The sequence below is a fragment of the Dasypus novemcinctus genome, chromosome 30 (genome assembly GCF_030445035.2).
Source record: "Dasypus novemcinctus isolate mDasNov1 chromosome 30, mDasNov1.1.hap2, whole genome shotgun sequence".
Classification (NCBI taxonomy): Eukaryota; Metazoa; Chordata; class Mammalia; order Cingulata; family Dasypodidae; genus Dasypus; species Dasypus novemcinctus.
In genome coordinates, this window is record NC_080702.1 from 48,931,129 (window position 1) to 48,950,824 (window position 19,696).

The 19,696-nt window shown below is 35.2% G+C and overlaps 1 protein-coding gene across 1 annotated transcript; it reads left to right on the forward strand.

The window, feature by feature from the left end:
• Positions 1 to 16,796: 16,796 nt before the first annotated feature.
• LOC131276892 (olfactory receptor 7A17-like) lies at positions 16,797 to 17,765 on the forward strand. Its single transcript, XM_058290473.1, has one exon. The coding sequence runs from the start codon at positions 16,797 to 16,799 to the stop codon at positions 17,763 to 17,765; it is 969 nt and encodes a 322-aa protein (XP_058146456.1).
• The last annotated feature ends 1,931 nt before the right edge of the window (positions 17,766 to 19,696 follow it).

Genomic DNA, 19,696 nt, shown 5'->3' on the forward strand with positions numbered 1-19,696 from the left:
GAAAGAGGGTGATTGTATTTCTTTAAAATCTTCTAAGAACCTTCTCTGTTTCCTTACTAATATGCCTGGCTGGGACATCGTTTCTTAAGAAAAAAATTTTCAGTATATGTCATGGGTGAGTGATGGAGATAGGGTCAACTCTGCTATGTTTTTTTGTTTTCTGCTATGTTTTAATAGCCCTTATGCGCCCCAATTCCTGCTTCTCCTATTTTTCGCTCAGAAAAAAAATTAATATATATATGTATATATATACACACACACATATATACATATATGCACATATATATATATATTCCTGGTTTTATCAGTAGAATTATGCTCTTCTCTAGGACCATAAAATATGTGGAATCAATAATGAGTATAAATTTGTTCTCAAGGAAATCTAAATTTTTTCCTGAAAAATCTAAAATGGCTACAAGAAAAAAATCATCAAATTGTCTGCAATCTGTAAAACTTACACGCAGTTTAGGCATTTTTTAGGGTAAAACTTGAAGAGAGGACCTAAAATACTGATTTCTGCTAAAGAAATCACTAGGTTACAGAAAGAAATACTAGTGGGAGACGTGATTGCTGCCTGTGAACCATGAAATGTGTGTTAGACAGACAGGGGAGGAGACCCATTGCAAGTGAACTTCGTTCTGTTAAATTTTATTATGTTGCGTGAATAGAATAATTATATACTGTGACCCTACCATGAAAATTTAGAAAAAAAGAACAACCTCAATTGAAGAATAACTGTCCAGAAGGGGGAAATGAGAATGACCACTTTTGGGTCCAAGGAACATCATTTAAACTAACACCCAGTAAAAAGCAGTTAGACTCCTTACCACTTACAGTGCACCGTAACAATGTAGCCAGTGTCTGAGTATATTTCAAACACAGGAGTGATGATTTCTGCCTCCACTTCCAAGATCTGAGTTTCCAATTGAAGTTTTCGAGTAACAGTATTGACTAAGAAGATCCTAGATTTACTCTCCTAGTGTCTTTCCCCAATGCCACCATCTTCTTTTCCCCTCACTTTCAGCTTGTCCTTCTGAGAAGAATTGGAAACACCATTGTAGCTCTGATATACATTATCCCAAATGTGGTTACATATGTTTTTCATCTCTTGGAGTTTCTAGAATGCAGATTTTTAAAAATATATCCATTATCTATTATTAGCTATTACCTGTTAACAGAGAAAGTGAGAGCTGTAGGTAAATCCACAGATATAAATGTTATTTATTTTCTAATTTCTGTTACTGGGTGGTGATAGAGTCTTTGGTTTCCATTGCAGCTAAATTTTTCCCAATTCCACTACATGGAAATTTTAAATTCTCTTCATTGTACCTTTAAAATTTTGAGGTACTATGTGATTTGTTATTGAAATATATTTATGCCATTTTATATATTTATAAGATTTTTAAAATTTTCTAAAACTCATTAAAATTGTTTCATATTCTGTGTCTGAATTATTTCAAAATCTGAAACAGTTAAAGTCTTTTTCAGACTGCCTGCTTTTCTTCTGGCTCTTAGTAATGGAAACTTGTTTTCTTAGTGTCTATGGTGATTTTTTAAATTGTATTCTGTTTAAATTGTTGGGTCTATATTTGTGAGAATTCTTGGAGGTCTCAGTGGGAAAGAGTGGATACACATTTGACTTTATTTGCCATCAGCCAAAGAGGATCATTAAAGATAAGTTTTCCTCCTAGAGCTTTCTTTTTTTTTGCTCCTAATAGTGTTATTTATTTATTTATTTTTATTGACTTTGTAATAATATTACATTAAAAATATATATGTGAGGTCCCATTCAACCCCACCCCCCCACCCCCCCCTCTCCCCCCCCAACAACACTCGTTCCCATCATCATGACACATCCATTGGATTTGGTAAGTACATCTTTGGGCACCTCTGCACCTCATAGACAATGGTCCACATCATGGCCCATACTCTCCTCCATTCCATCCAGTGGGCCCTGTGAGGATCCACGATGTCCGGTGATTACCCCCGAGGCGCCATCCAGGGCAGCTCCACGTCCCAAATACGCCCCCACCTCTCATCTCTTCCTGCCCTTCCCCATACCCATCGTCCACCATTCAGACTGCATGCTGCCTCCTCACTCAGAGGCTTTCCCCCCCTGAAATTCCCGGGTCAGGGCAAGTGTGTATCTTTATGGCCATACTTGATTAGTGTGTACACTGCCATTATAATTCCAATGATCAACTTTTCTATTTCTTTTTTTTTATTTATAATACTTTACCTTTATACAGGAATCGCTTTCAAGAGTGTCATTTTCATATAAACCTATTTGCTAACATAGCATCTCAAGTTCCTCAGTGATGACAGTGCCAAAACTGTACCTGGCACTTGAACACTACTACCCATCATGGTCCATTCTATTATTTATTATTGGCTAAGCTAAATGCATTGATAAGGCCGGGCTTGGGATTAATTGACAAGTTTCAGGGAAATATGTAAGTATTAATAATTATATTAAAAAACAAATCACAAATCAATAACCTCTGCATATTTTCAGGAACTAGGAAAAGAATGGCAAAACAAACTTAAAGCTAGTAGAAGGAAATAGCAGCTTCAAGCACAGAAAAATGAACTAGAATATACAAATGCAATTGAGAGTACCAATAAAGAAAGGCAAACTAAAATCTAGTAGAAGAGGAAATAATATGGATTTAAGTGGAGAGAAATGAAGTGGAATTTAGAAACGCAATTGAGAGAACTAATAAAATTGGTCCTTGGGAAAGATCAATACAATTGCAAAGGTTTGTTTATATTGTAAGAGAGAAAAAGAGAGGGTACAAACTATCAAAATCCAATATGAAATTTGGGATGCTTATAGATCTTACTGATATTAAAAAGATTATGAATGAATACTATAAACAACTGTCTGCCAACAATCTAGATAATCTAATAGAAATGGACCAATTCCTAAAAACATGTAATTTAACTATATTGACTGCTAATAGACGATCTCAACAAAATTATAACAAGTTAAAGAATCAATTAGTTATCAAACACCTTCTAGAAAATTGATATCTAGGATCATTTTCCATAATGAAATCTATGAAATATTCAAAATAGCACTTATTATAATACTTTTCAAAATGTTCCAACTTGATATCAGAGTATCTCATCCTACACATCCTAAATCATTTTCTGAGGCTAAAGGTATTTTACGAAAACTACCTAAATTCATAAAAAGGGAAGAAAATTAAGAACCAATTCATCATATAGATATAGTTTCAAAAGCCTTCAACACAAACTAGCATATTTTATCTTAAAAATATTAAAGGAAATATCTACGATAATCAAGTGGGATTTATCTCAGGAAGCAACAGCTTTCATCGTAAGAAAATCAATACGATACATCACATTATCAAAATGAAGAGGAAAATACATGAATATCTCAGTTGATAGAGAGACAAGAATAATAAATTCGATCACCAATTCATGATAAAAAACACTCAGATGAATAAGAATACAAAGTAACTTCCTCAACATGATAAATAGCATATTTGTAAAAACACAGGTAATTTTATCCCCAATGCTGTAAGAGTAAAAGCCTTCCCCTTTCAGTCACATTACTGTACTAGCTTCACCCCACCCACTAACAAATCACCACCATCCACTTTATTATAGATTCTGTCCACACTATGCATTAGTTCACCACTCTCTACACCCTTTCTATCTTCTGATAACCTATCTTCCAGACTCTACATCTGTGACTCTGCTCAATATCCTTTGTTCATATCAGAGAGAACATGCAATATTTGTTCTTTAGTGACTGGTTTACTTCACTCAACTTAAGATCTTCAAGATTCATCCATGTTGTCACATGTGTCAGTAGTTAATTCCTGCTTACAGCTAACTAATATTTCATCATATGTATATACAATATTTAGTTTTTCAATTCATCCATTGATGGCGAATTGGGTTGTTTCCAACTTTTGGCAATTGTGAATAAGGCCATAATGAACATTGCTGTACATATGACAAAATTTCTTCCACTATGGTGATGCATTCTACATTCTCAGAAGCATTGAATGAGTGTTCCTATTCCTCTACATACTCTCCAACAGCTATATGTTCTGTTATTTTTATAGTAGCAAATCTATTGGTTGTAAGATTATATCCAATTGCAGTTTTGATTTGTAAGTAATGTTGAGCATTTTTTCATGTGGTTTTTAGCCATTTATATTTCCTCTTTGAAAAAACGTCTATTTAAACCTCTTGCCCATTTTTTGAAAAATTTGTCTTCTTTATTTTCTTTTAAATGTTACATTAAAAAAAATGAGGTCCCCATATACCCCACACCCCACCCACGCCACCTCTCCCACATCAGCAACTTCTTCCATCATTGTTCTTGCCCATGTTTAAATGGTTGGTTTGCCTTTTTTTTCATGAAGCAAGATGACCTTAAGTATGAGTGATATTAGACCCCTATCAGCTATATTATTCCCACATATTTTTTTTCCCTTTGAGTAGGGTGTCTTTCCACTTTCTTAACAAACTCCACTTAAGCTCAAATTTTTAAATTTTAAGGAGGTACAATTAATCTCTTTTTTTTTTCCTTTAGTTGATCATGAATTGGGTAAAAAGTATATTAAAATATTTCATACTACAGAATCTCACATTCGCTTCCCTGAATTACCTTCAAGGGGGTTTATGGTCTTGGCTTTTATATTTATTACTTTGATCTATCTTAAGTTAATTATTCTACAGGGTCTGAGATGGCAATCCTCTTTGATTCTTTTAGATGTGGAAATTGAGTTCTCCATGCAACATTTGTTGAAGAGATTGATCTGTCCCAGTTGAGTGGCTTGATGGCCTTGCTGAATATCACTTTGCCGTGTATATGCTGGACTGTATCTGAACCCTCGAAATGGTTCCATTGGTCAGTATTTCTATCCTTGTGTGTATACCATGAAGTCTGACCATTGTAGCTTTGTAACATTCTTTAAATCAAGTAGAATGATCCCTCCAATTTGAATTTTCTTTTTAAAGATGTTTTTGGCTATTTGGGTGCCCTTACACTTCCAACCAAATTTGATAATTTGTTTTTCCAGGTCTTTTAATAAGTGTTGTTGGAACTTTTATTGGAATTGGTTTGAATCTGTAAATCAATCTGGAAAGGATTGATATCTTTTTTTAATACTTTCTTTTTTTCTCTCTTTTTTTAAAATGATACATTAAAAAATATATGAGGTCACCATATACACCCACCTCCCTCACCCCACTCTTTATTATATTATATCCATCACTATGCAATATGCTTGCATTTATTTAGGTGTTATTTGATTTCTTTAGCAATGATGTATAATTTTCTGCCTACAAGTCCTTTACATCCATACTTACATTGATTCCTAGGTATTAGATTCTTTTAGTTGCTATTTAAAAATATTTTTTTCTTGATTTCATCTTCAGATTGCTCATTACTGGTGTACAGAAAAGCTGCTGATTTTGCCTGTTCCTCTATATCCTGCCCTTTTCCTGAACTGCTTTTTCAACTCTAGATGCTATGCTGCAGATTTTTTTTGGACTTTCTACATGTAGAATCATGGCATCTGCAATTTATGAAATTTGTCCTTTCCAAACTGGAAGCTGATTATTATTTTGTCTTGCCTATGTGTTCAAGGAAGTGCTTCTAAAACAATGGTAACCAAAAATGGGGACGGTGGACATTCTTCTCTTGTTTCAGATCTTAGAGGGGAAGTCTATAGCCTTTCCCATTGAGTATGATGATAGCTATGGGGTTTCATATATTCCCTTTATAATGTTGAGGACGTTTCCATCTAATCCTGTCTTTAAAGCTAATTTTATGATGGAGGAGGCTGTATTTTGTTGAATGTATTTTCTGTGCCTATTAAAATGATCATGTGATCATAGACTGAGTCATGTAATGTTCCCTCCTTTCCCACTTTTAAAAGATTTTAGACAGAGTTTTTATAAGTTTTGTCTGGAATGATTTATAGAATTTGCCTGTGAAGCCATTTCATCCTGGGCCTTTCTTGGTTGACAGATTTTAATGACAACTTCCATCTCATTACTGGTAATTGGACTGTTCAGTTCTTAAATTTCTTCTTTCCTCAATGTAGGTTGAAGTGTCTTTCTAGAAATTTTTACCTTTCATCTAAATTATCCATATTTTGGCATAAATTTTTCAATTTATCCTCTTATGATGCTCTATTCCTTTGGGTGCAGTATTGACACAAACTATCTTATTGCCGATTTTATTTATTTGCATCTTCTTTCTTCTTCTCTTTGCTAGCTTAGCTAAGGGCTTGTGGTTTTTTTTGTCTTTATTTTTTTAATGTTACATTAAAAAATATGAGGTCCCCATATACCCCCCAGCCCCTCACCCCACTCCTCCCCCCATAACAACAACCTCCTCCATCATCATGAGACATTCATTGCACTTGGTGAGTACATCTCTGAGCGCCAGTTTACCTCATGGTCAATGGTTCACATCATAGACCACACTCTCCCACAAACCACCCACAGGGCCATAGGAGGACATACAATGTCCGGTAACTGTCTCTGCAACACCACCCAGGAAAACTAAACCCCCCCAAAATTCTACCATATCACATCTCTTCCTCCCACTCTACACCCAGCAGCCACCATGATCACTTTCTCCACACCAATGCCACATTTTCTTCGATTACTAATCACAATAGTTCATGAATAGAATATCAGTAAGTCCACTCTAATCTGCACTCTATTCCTCCATCATGTGGACCTTAGAATTGTTGTGTCCACTCGACATCTATATCAAGAAGGGACTAGATTCCACATGGATGCTGGATGCAATTCTCTTGCTTTCAGTTGTAGGCACTCTTGGCTCCCTGGTGTGGTGGTTGACCTTCTTCACCTCCATATTAGCTGAGTGGGGTAAGTCCAATAATCAAGAGTGTAGGCGTTGAAAAGTCTATTGAGACTCAGGGCCTGGCTGTCACATGGTCAGTCCAGAGTTTCAGGTCCCCTGGGTATACACTAAACCCCAGCACCAACTACAGATCCAGTACAAGTAACAGGAGAGGCTTATGGACAAAGATCACATCTGAGTCCAGCTCCATCACACAGAAACACAAACTCCAAAGTAGGGTCAACTGAGATGGCACTGAACTCCATCTGCCATGACCATAGAACCTGTGAGTCTCTGTAGCCCTCAGAAGAACCAATACCTGGGTTTGTATCTACCTTATCTGTCTCTGGGACTCTGCTCAGGTGTGCATAAGGGCAACCCCTCTAATAACTTCCCGGCTCTTTTTGGAGACTCATAGCCATATAAACTCATTTGTCCTTTTCATTTCCTCCTTTTATTCAGGTCAAAACTTTTTTTTAAAGATTTATTTATTTATTTATTTATTTATTTATTTATTTATTTATTTATTTCTCTCCTCTTCTCCCCCACCCCGGTTGTCTGTTCTCTGTGTCTATTTGCTGCATATTATTTGTCCACTTCTATTGTTGTCACCAGCATGGGTATCTGCATTTCTTTCTGTTGCGTCATCTTGTTGTGTCACTTTTCCTTGTGGACGGCGCCATTCCTTGGCTGGCTGCACTTACTTTTGCACTGGACAGATCTCCTTACGGGGTGCACTCCTTGTGCGTGGGGCTCCCCTATGTGGGGGCAACCCTGAGTGGCACGGCACTCCTTGCGCACATCAGCACTGCACATGGGCCAGCTCCACATAGGTCAAGGAGACCCAGGGTTTGAACCATGGACCTCCTATGTGGTAGACGGAGCCCTACCCACTGGGCCAAGTCCACTGCCTCGAAACATTTTTAACTCCTGGTATTATGTGTACTCTGAGATATTATGCTGCTACAAGTTGACCCTTTTATTCAAAGTCATTTTCTAGTTACATCATCAGCTGGTACTTGATAGTAATCCTTTGGTGCCAGGGAGGCTCATCCCCTGGATTCATATCCCATGCTGGGGGGAAGGCAACAGATTTATATTCTGGGTTTGGCTTTGAGACTGGCCACATTTGAGCAACAGAGAGGCTCTCAGGAGGTAACTCTTAGGCACCCTGCAGCTCTAGGCCTTGTTCTTATTTCAGGTGCACAGGTTCACAAGCATAGTCATTAGTATCAAGGGCTCATTGTTGGACCTTCATTCGTTTTTGGTCTTTACTGTTGTACTTGGGGGATTGTTGCTGTTCCTTTAGGGAATTTGATAGAGCTCCCCTGGCTAGGAACTCAGCACTCCCTCAGTTGTTATTTTTAATTGTAACCACTAGGAAAATATCCAAACATTTTTATGTACCCTGGATAAGGGTTTTTCAATTTTATAAATTTTCTCAAAGGACCAGCTTGGTTTTGTTTATTCTTCCTAATTTTTCTTTTTCTCCATTTCATTTAATTCTGCTGTACTCAGGTGTTTGTTTTGGGATTCATTCATTGTTCTTTTTCTATTTCCTCCATGTGTGTAGTTTAAGGTTTTTGATTTCGCTCTTTTTTTTTCTATTGTTTTTATTTAAGGCTTCTTGGTATGAATTTAACTGCATCCCATAAGTTTTAATATGTTTTTTCATTTTTATTTGCTCCAAGGTAGTTGCAATTTGTCTAGCAATTTCCTCCATGAAAAACTGCTTGTTTAAAAGTGTGTTTAAAACTCCGTATATTTTTCCAAATACTGTCCTCCATCCATTATTGATTTCCAACGTCATTTCACTGAGGTCAGAGACAGGGCTTTGCATAATTTCTATATTTCTAAAGATATTGAGAATTGTTTATGATCTTGCAGGTGGTCTATCCTTGAGATTGATCCATAAGTACCCAAGAAGAATAAGTATCCTGCTGTTTTGGGATTTAATATTCTGTAAAAATCCACTAGATCTAGTTCTGTTAACACACAACTCAAGATCTCAGATTATTTAATGAACCTGTCAAAATTATCTGACTAATTCTGATTATGGTGTATTGAATGCACCACACTGATTTTAGAGGCATCTCTTTCTCCCTTTAGTTTTGCCAGTTTTTACCTCAAGTTATTTGGGGCACATATCTTAGTACACAAATATTTATGACTGTTCTTTCTTCTTGGACTATTTTCCCTTTTGTTAATACATAGTGTCCTTCTTTTTCTCTTAGAACACTCTTTCATTTAAAGTATATTTTATAGAATATAGTATAACAATTCCTGCCATATTTTGGTTATTGTTGGCATGTAACTGTTCTAGATCCTTTCACTTGCAACCATTTTTTCCCCTTGAGTCCAAGTTGAGCTTCTTTTAGATAGCATATATAGATGGGTTATATTTTCTTATCCATTCTGCCAAACTGTGTCTTTCGGAGGCAGAGTTTAATCCATTAACATTCAATTTTATTACCGTCAAAGCAGTACATACATTAGTCTTTTTTCATTTAGCTTTATAAATGTCATATTTTGTTTTTATTTCTCTTTTTAATAAATAAACTTACATTCTATACTATCCTCTAATTTTTCTTTCTTGTTTCCTTTCAACCAATAAAACTCCCTTTAATATTTCTTGATGGTTAGATTCTTGTTGGCAAATTCTCCAAGTTCTCTGTATCTATGAATATTATGCACAAGAACATTTTTGATTTCCAGTCATACTACCCAAAGTGTTCTATAGCTTCAACATAAAACCTATAAGTCCTGCAGTGTTCTTTTAAAATCAATGGAAAATCTGATCCTCATTAATATGTAATTGTATTTCACCAGAAATGCAATAACACCGTCTGTTGTTATATCAATTTATTTCATGACATTTCAGGAGTTTTCACTGTTGGCTGTTTGAAAGGAGGCACAATATGGAACCAGTTTTTTTTCATCCCAGAACATAGTTTAGTGCATACCATCTAGTATTGCTGAATAAATATTAGTTGCACGAATGGGAAAACAAATGGTTGATTGAGGAAAACAGACAATGCTAACTATGGGGGAAAATGAGAAAAAGTGAAATCAGAGGAAATCTTGTTTAGAGAGGGCAAGCACATGTATGAGAGTGAAATCCAGTGGGTACAGGGCTATTTTTAATGTGTTCAGAATCTCTAGCTATAATCAGAGATAGGGAAATCTTTTTGGTAATCTTTAACATACTAGAGCCCACACCTAAAGAGAAGTGATTCCTTGTGGGTGGAGGGTATCCACTCGGATAAGTGATTGAATGTTCAGCTCCAAAGCTGTCTCCCAAGGGTTTAAGTCAACACAAGTTTGCAGTGTGATTTTCTCTTTCAACCATAGAACTAAAATCTCAGGGAGTAGAGTGCCAAAAGAATTCTTCATTAATGATGCTTATGGGAATGAAATCCCTAAAGTCATGGAAACTCTAAATTCTTCAGCTAAAATATCTCTAGTTTTCTTTACTAATCTCTGGTGATGTGAAAACACAATTGTGTCTTCTAGAGATCTCGTGAGTGGTTAAATCACTCTGCAATTCCTGGAAGCAGGGATCTGACTTCATCCTTCAATTGAGGAAGAAAATGCATTCGTGAACTAAGACCTTTTCTGATAAATTTACTTTGACTCATAGAATCTTCACAGATGCTGGGTAAGATTATTATGACTCTATGAACCCTTTTATTGATAGTAATTTTAGGGCAACAACGGGGTACATATTTAAAGCAAGCTTAATTATTCCATGTCCTGCCTACTTAAAAAGTCTGACTGTGGAGGGGGATAATGGATACACTAAAATAACTTTTTTTCCCAACAAATCTCATCTCTAAGACTCAAATTAGACTCAAGGAAAAATGCGTTGTCACTCATTTACTGGGTTTCCTTCTTTCAGCAGCATTTTCCTTGTTTCACTATTTCTTCTTTTTCTACAATTATAGGAAGTATCTCTATAACCACATTCATTCAATTCTTCTTTAAGACATTCAACATTTAGTCCTCAAATACTTCAAGGCAGGCACTAAATATCATGCTAGGAAAAAATGTCATGACATTTTTCTTTGTATCAAGGAAATTACATCTCAATATTGAATTGAGTACAAGCAATATACTGAGATGCCTGGAAATCTTTGTGAAGTGGATCCAAAATTTGGATACACCTTTTAGAGGTTAGTGAAAACTTCACAAGGAAGCTGAAAATTGTACCGAGGTTTGAAATAGGAATGGGAAGCAGTTCAGGAGGACAATTTGGTAGAACCGGAACAAGACGAGATGACAGGGACTACAATGTGGGATTATCCAACCTTATGGTGGTGAGGTTTTAAAAGTACCATTCCAGGGTCCATAGGATGGAGGAATACAATATGGATTAGAGTGGACTTCTTGATATTCTACTATGGAACTATTGTGGCTAGTAATGGAAGAATATGTACCATTGATGCGGAAAATGTGGCTGTAGTAGTTGCTGATGGCAGAGACAGGGAAGAAGAGATGTGATGTGGGGGCATTTTCAGAACTTGCAGTTGTCCTATATGACATTGCAGGGACAGATGCTGGACATTATGTATCCTACCATAACACACTGAATGGACTGGGGGAGAGTGTCAAATACAATGTAAACTATTCTCTATGTGGCACAGCAGTGCTCCAAAATGTATTCACCAAATATAATGAATGTACCATAATGATGAAAAAGGTTGTTGATGTGAGAGGAGTGGGGTGAGAGGGATGTGGAGTACATGCAAACCTCTTATATTTTTTTAATGTAACATTAAAATAAACAAATAAAATAAAATAAAAATTATAAAAACTACTTCATTTATTTGATGAACAATGACGTGAAAGGAAGGAAAACGTGGTACATGAGTCAGAAAAGTTTGGCAGCAGCCACAAAACAGAGAGCTTTGTGTTTTGTATCAAATATTTATCTTCATGTTTGAAGTTTTTGGAGAGTTAGTGCAGTTGTTTTAGAAGATTTTGTTCATGAAAAGTCTAGCCCTATCAAAGGCTCTCTCTGGGTCATGTGAATATTTCTGTTGTCAAAACACCAGAGAGATGATGAGGATTGGAAATAGCAGAGTAGATATGGAAAAGGAAGTTTAGGTTGAGTCTGGGTGAGGTTTAATCAGCATTTTAAAATATTCCCTACTAAATCCAGGCACACTGCTAGATGTTTTATATTCATTATTTTACTCGATTAATTTATGAAATGGCTTCACCATTCTGTTTTAATTGACAAAGAATGGAAGACTCTCAGCAGTGTGATATTCTTGTCCAAGACATGGAATTGTGTTTGGTTTGACTTGGGGTTTGATACAACTAGGATTTTTGCATTTCATCAATAATTTTATTTCTTAATGAACTATCATTTAGAACAGTATTAAATTTATTTTAAAATTCAAGAACAGTAGACACAGTCTTCAAAATTGCTAACCTTTTTCCCCCGTTATTGCCAATTTCCACACAAAATAAAGTTTGTTGTGGGAAACTAATTTTCTAAAGTCAGTAAATGAAGGTGCTGAAGCCAAGAAAATGGGAGGAATTTCCTCACATTCTCTATCTTCATCCTCTACTGTTTGCAAGGGTTCTAAAACAGATTTAATTATAATCAAATGGGCCAAATAGTCATAGCAACAGAACACCTCATACAGGTATTTTCTAACTCTTCCCACTTTTTCCCAGTCTCCTAATTCTAAACTTCCTATTGCTAGGAACCATGCACAATATTGTTCTATAACCTGTAAGTTTTCCAAAATACAAGGCTCAGTGACCTTAGCTCCTTTTCCTTTGAGAATTTGTTTCAAGAGACACATATACAGCTTATATTTTGTTGAACTGTCTCTGTTTCCCATCGTAACCCTGCAAAAACAAACCATAGTGTCCTTACTTATTGAGGACTTGAAATGCTTTCTGTGCCACTCGGGGCTTTATGCCATTACACCAACTTTTAGTTTTGGCCCAAATGAGCCTTCTCCCCTTTGGACCCCACATTGGGCGCCAGTTGCTGATTTCCACCTCAGCAACAGGTTTGCTTGAAGGAAAGGTGACTCAGAAGTTACAGAAATAAAGGACAAAGAGAAACATGAGATAGGAAACAGGGATGGAACCAGGGGACCCACGGCTCCTGGAACTGAGAGCCTCGAACGTAGTTTCCACATCATATTTATTAGGAAGTCCAAGGCAGTGTTCCTCATCAGCATGACAACATTTACAATAATTGGGGCAAGTGCAACAAATAGTGAACAGGTAAGCCAGTTTCCCACAAAAAATTACATTTATTTGTCATAATTTCTTAGTTCCTTTGTGATGGGGACAGCTTCTCAGACTGTCCTCAGTTTTCATGACTGGATAGTTTTTGAGGAGTCTGGGACAGGTCTTTTTAAATGTGTCCCTCAATTGGAATTTTTATGATGTTCCTCTCATGCCTAGATTAGAATTATTTTCAGAAGGAAGACACCAGAGATAAAGTGCCATTTTCATCGTATCATATCCAGGTTGCATCTTATCAACCTGATTTATCACCTTTGATGATAATATCGATCAACTGTGTTTTGCAGTTCCCCTACCAAAAATTTCCTCATTCTCTGCCTTTCCCTATATCACCTGTGAAAACAATTCACTATGTGAAGCCCACATTCAGGAGTGAATTTATGCTCCACATTCTTGAGCATGCAATGTCTACATAACTTATTGAAATTCTTCTGCATGGGCAGTTGTCTCTTAGCTATTTAATCAACTATTTGTTTATATCAGTATTTACTCATGACATTTATTTTATACTTTGGGTTGTAATACAGTACAACATTTTTCTTATTCTGTTTCTTCCAGTTTTGGCCATAGAGGCTCTTTCCTTCATGCCCTGGGTATATTTGATATTATACCTACAATTGGGGGTTTTATTTTAGCTCCTGTTTAATTTCTGTTATTGGAAGCTGTCCAGGCCCTTCTTGTACAATTCTATTCGCAATCCTGCAATCAGTTGTTATAGCGAGAAGACTCTTCTTAGAGAATTGTGTTAAAGTCCAATGTTTGTGATTTATATGCACCATGCTACTGATCGTACCCATGGAGAGTGTAAGGAAATATATGTGTGCGCACTATCCTGTGTATATATGTATATCTAATTATTTTAATGTGCAAGTCTCTCTATCTCTATTCACATTCACGAGTTCATACTAATGTGTCTAACTCTAAACCATTACCACATAGTACAGTCCAGGTTCCTCCTTTTGTTTATCTGTAACCTCCCATTCCACAGTGAGAAAACTATGCCTTCCATCCATTATCCATTTACTTCACTGCTTGATATCAGTGAACATATATAGAATTAGAAGAGTTGTTAACCTAAATCATGGGGGGATATAACTCTATAACTAGAGTACAGTACTAACACACAGTGTCATTTTACAGACTCCATTCATGTCCAGTATTACTATTTCAGCAGCTTTTTCCTGTATAAACACCCAAGAGTGTATGTCATACATTGTAATACAGTTAGGTTGTTTTTGAACATTTTGCATTCAATCATAGAATTCTCTTGAACTCTTAAATATATGCTTTTCATACATTAACATTTACTCCTTGTATTGTCATGTTCAATTTGTTTTTACAATTGCACAATATCATTGTTTGACAATTAAAGTATTGTACAGAATAGTTTCACACATCTAACAGTTCTTATATACTTCACCTTTTCAACCCTCCTCCTCTCTCCCTATGTCCCTTACAACCATTCTTTTTTCTGTTGTTCTGCCTTATCCAGGTCATGCATTTTTAGAGTAGTTTCTTTCACATGAATCATTTGAGATTCAGCCTTTCTTTGTGGCTGGATGGACTGTTTCATTTTTAGCACTATTATTCCTCTTTAGAGATACAGCACAGTGTGTTTATCTATTCACCTACTGAAGTAGAACTTCATGGCTTTCAGGTTTTGGAGAGTATAAATAAAATTCCGATAAAAATGCATATGTGTTTTTTTGTGTGGGGAATTGTGTTTTCAAATAAGCTCCATCTATATCTATGAGGACAATTGCTGGGTTGTATGGTAAAATTGGGTTTAGTTTTACAAGAAATTGCTCAACTGTCTTCTGTCTGTAACATTTGGTTTATTTTGTATTTTCACTAGCAATGAATGACACTCATATTGCTTCATATCATCATGAGCAATTGGTATTGTCGGTGTTTAGGTGTTTTTCTGTTTTAATAAACATGTGATACTATATCATTGCAGTTTTAATTTTGCATTTCATTACTGACAAATAATTTTGAGCATCTTTTGGCATATGCTTATTTGACAATTATGCATGTTCTTGGTTAAGATTCTGCTTAGATATTTTGCCCATTTTTAAAAGGCTGTCTCCATTCTTATTGTTGTATGTTAAGTGTTCTGTCTATTTTTAATATAAATAATTTATATGTGTTTTGCAAATATTTTCCCCAAGTCTGTTGATTCTCTTTTCATTCCCTTACCAATGACTTTCACAAAACACATGTTTTCCAATTTAATAATGTGTAACTTACACAGTTTCTTTTACCATGCATAGTCCTTTGGGTTATATAACTAAACACTCATCGACAAACCAATGACATTTGATTTTCATTTATGTCTCTTTCTAGAAATTTCATACTTCACATTTTACATATAATTGTGTCATTCACATTGAGTTAATTTGTGTAATATACACAATCTGTTTCTAATTTCCTTTAAGTCTGCACATTTGCATGCCATTGCTCCAGCATAATTTGCTAAAAAGCCCATGCTTTCTCATTTGAATTGACTTTTCTTATTGTCACAGATAACCAGACGGCATTTCTGTGGATCTATTTCTCGGTCTCAAACATTAGTTTATATGTTTATTTCAACAAGGTAATAGTGTTTAATCACTTTATTATAGTATATCTTGATAGCAATTAGCATGAAGAACAACATTCTTGTTCTTCAGTATTGTTTAGGTTAGCTAGTAAGTATCAGGGAAAATATTTCCTAAAACTTCCATTATCTTCTTTAGTATTATATTAGCTTTCTATGTTTTTTATCTTTCCATATATATTTTAGAATTAGTTTGTCAATATCGTAAAAATTATTTGCTGGCATTTGGAACTGGTTTGAGTTGAACTTTAGATCAGGTTGGGCTGAATGGATTGGGAGAGACTGTAAACTGCAACACAGTCTGTAATGCATGCTGTGTAGCAGTGCTCCAAAATGTATTCATCAAATGCAATGAATGCACCACAGTAAAGAAAGTTGTTGTTGATGTGGGAGGAGAGGGAGGTGTGGGGATTGGGGTATATGGGAACCTCTCATATTTTTTAGTGTAACATTAAGTGTGATCTAGGTTTCTTTTTTAAAAAAGATCAGTTTGGAAAGAAACCACATCTTTACAATTTTGTGTCTATTGCACTTAAACCAGATTGCCTGTAATCATTTAATTAATTACTTTCATCTTTTTATTGTACTAAATTATATAAAACTTAATATTTCCCTTTTGATTCATTTTCAAGTATTCAATTTGGTAATATCAATTATATTCAGAATATTGTGCAAACATCACTAATATCCATTACCCCAAGGGCTTCTTTACAAGGTACAAAATGAGCAGTCAAAATGTTTACTGATTATAATCAATTCTAAAAGAATTCTTAATGTGAAATATTATTGTGAGAAAATGTTCACAATTTTGGACAAGGATAGCAAGTTAGAAATACCATGAAGGAGATGAAGGAGTATTTGTTTTCCCTGGTATATTCAGGTAAAGGGTTCTACATAATATCTTTCTTTCTTTCTATCTTTTTACCTATCAATCTATCTATCTAATAAAAATCATTAACTTAATGAGTTTGAAAACTATAGAAGTTATGATAATTTCCTGCTTCCTTCTTGTGGCTTAATCTGCATTTCTCTGCTCTCTTTTCCAGTAGTATCATCAGCTACATGGAACCAGAAAACCAAACATACGTTTCCGAATTTATCCTCCTGGGTCTCTCAGAAGATACTGAAGTGCAGCCCTTCCTCTTTGGACTGTTCTTGATTATGTACATGGTCACCTTCTTTGGTAACCTGCTCATCATCCTGGCCATTATCTCAGACTCCCGCCTCCACACACCCATGTATTTCTTCCTCTCTAACTTGTCTTTTACAGATATCTGTTTCACCTCCACCACTGTCCCAAAGATGCTGCTGAACTTCCACACAGAAAGCAAAATTATAACTTATGAAACCTGCATTATCCAGATGTATTTTTTCATGCTTTTTGGACAATTAGATAGCTACCTCTTGACGGTGATGGCCTATGACCGCTTTGTGGCCATCTGTCACCCTCTGCACTACACAGTCATCATGAATCCTCAGCTCTGTGGCCTCCTGCTGCTGGCATGCTGTTTATTGAGTGTTTTAGTGTCTCTTTTACATGCCTTAATGGTTCTGAGGTTGTCTTTTTGTACAGTGTTGGAAATCCCCCATTTTTTCTGTGAAATTAATCAGGTTATCCAACTTGCTTGTTCTGACACCTTCCTCAATGAATTAGTGCTGTTTATTGCATTTGGACTTCTGGCTGTTATTCCACTCACTGGAGTCCTTTACTCTTACTCTAAGATTGTATCCTCCATTTTGAGAATTTCAACACGTGGGGGAAAGCATAAAGCTTTTTCTACTTGTGGGTCTCACCTCTCAGTAATGTCTTTATTTCATGGTACATGTCTTGGGGTGTATCTTAGTTCTGCTGCTACTCAAAACTCAAGGGCAAATGCAATAGCCTCAGTGATGTACACGGTGGTCACTCCCATGATGAACCCTTTTATCTATAGTCTTAGAAACAAGGACATGAAGCTTGCCTTTAAAAAGTTGACAAACACTCTTTCTATAAAAGAATTACTTGTCTCAAATTTAGAAAAATTCCCCTGATTAACAGAGTTGAAACACTGAGAGATCAAAATTTAGATACTCACACAAGTGTATAGAAAAAATATGTTACTTGCCTGATTTTCAGCATTCTACATCTTTAAATATATTTATCAAATCCACCTCTTTCTTCCATATTTTATTTTGAATCAAATAGTCTCTCTTATAGCATTTTCTAGAATCAGTATTAAAGGCAGAAACAGTTGCCTGAATTTTCAGAAGCAAACTAGTTAATACACATAATTTGGTATTTATAAAATTGTCAGAGATGCCAGAAGGATGAAGGTGTACGGCAGTTGCTGCCAGAACAAAGCAACCACTTTTTTTAAAAAGTATCAAAATCAATTTTGTAGAAACATATTGACAAACTTACAATTCATTTAATTTGTACAATCAAATGTATTTGATATAATCATACAATTGTGCATTTACCACTTTTATCATTATTACAGCATTTTCATTATTTAAATAATTCTAATAAAATCAATGAAACAAGAAAATTCCTCACCTCTCAATCTCTCTATATGTCCTCCACTGCATATAGCTGATGTGTCTAGTTATTCTTTCCAAAGTGTATAATCAATGGTCTTTAGTATAATCTCAGTGTTGTATATTCATCATCTCAAAAATTTTAGAATAATTTCATTAAACCAAAAAGGAATACTCCACACCACTTATCATTCCTACCTCAGATTTACATAACCACTAATGTACATGCATCTTTATAAATTGAATTATAATTACAATTTATATAAATGAAATTATACAATATATAGTTTCTGGTCTCCACTTATAATGTTTTGGCCTATTTTGTATGATATTAATAATTTTTACTGTATACTTACATTTGTACAGCATCAAAGAAAAATGGACTTATATATGCAATTCTACTCATATTCATTTCTCATAATATATTTATACTTCACATGGTTAATTTAGTTCATAATATGGCAATCATAAAGCATTTGCCCTTTGGTGTTAGGCGTGCTTCATTCATCATAATGTCCTCCAGGTTCATCCATGTTGTCATATGTTTCAGAAATTCATTTATTCTTAGTGCTACATAATATTCTATCATTTGTATAATCCACGATGTGTTTATCCATTCTTCAGTTGATGGACACCAGTGTTGTTTCCAATTTTTGGTTTTTGTGAATAGCACAACTAGGAACATTAATGGACAGATATCTGTTCAATTTCAATGCTTTCCATTCTTTTAGGTATATACCTAGCCAAGGTATTGCCAGGTACCATGACAAGTCTATATTCAACTTCTGAGGGAACTGCCAAACAGTCCTCTACAGTGGCTGTATGATTCTACATTCCCATCAACAGTGAATAAATATTCGTAACTCTCCACATCCTCTCCAACATTTACAGTTTTCCAGCTTTAATAGCTGTTAAATGATATCTCATTGCACTTCTGATTTGCATTTCCCTAATCTCTAGTGATATTGAACATTTTTTCATGCTTTCTTTGCAATTTGTATTTCTTCTTTGGAAATTTTTTTTCAATTTTTTTGCCCAATTTTTGATCAGATATTTTTATCCTTTTATTGTTGAGTTGTATGATCCCCTTATAAAGAATGGGTATTAAGCCCTATTCAGATATGTGATTTCCAAATATTTTCTCTCACTGTGTTGCTTGCCTTTTCAACATTTTGACAAAATCTTTTGAGGTTGAAAAGTGCTGAAGTTTGAGGATGCAACATTTATTTTTTTTTTCTTTTTTTTCTTTTGGTGCTCATGCTTTGGGTATAAGATTTAAGAAACTTCCACCTACCACAAAATCTTGAAGATGTTTTCCCAACTTTTCTTCTAGGAATTTTATGGTTGCTGTTTTTATATTTAAATAATTGATCTATTTTGAGATAGTTTTTGTATAAGTTGTGAAATCAGGGCTTCTTTTCTTTCTTTTGCATAAGGCTATCCAG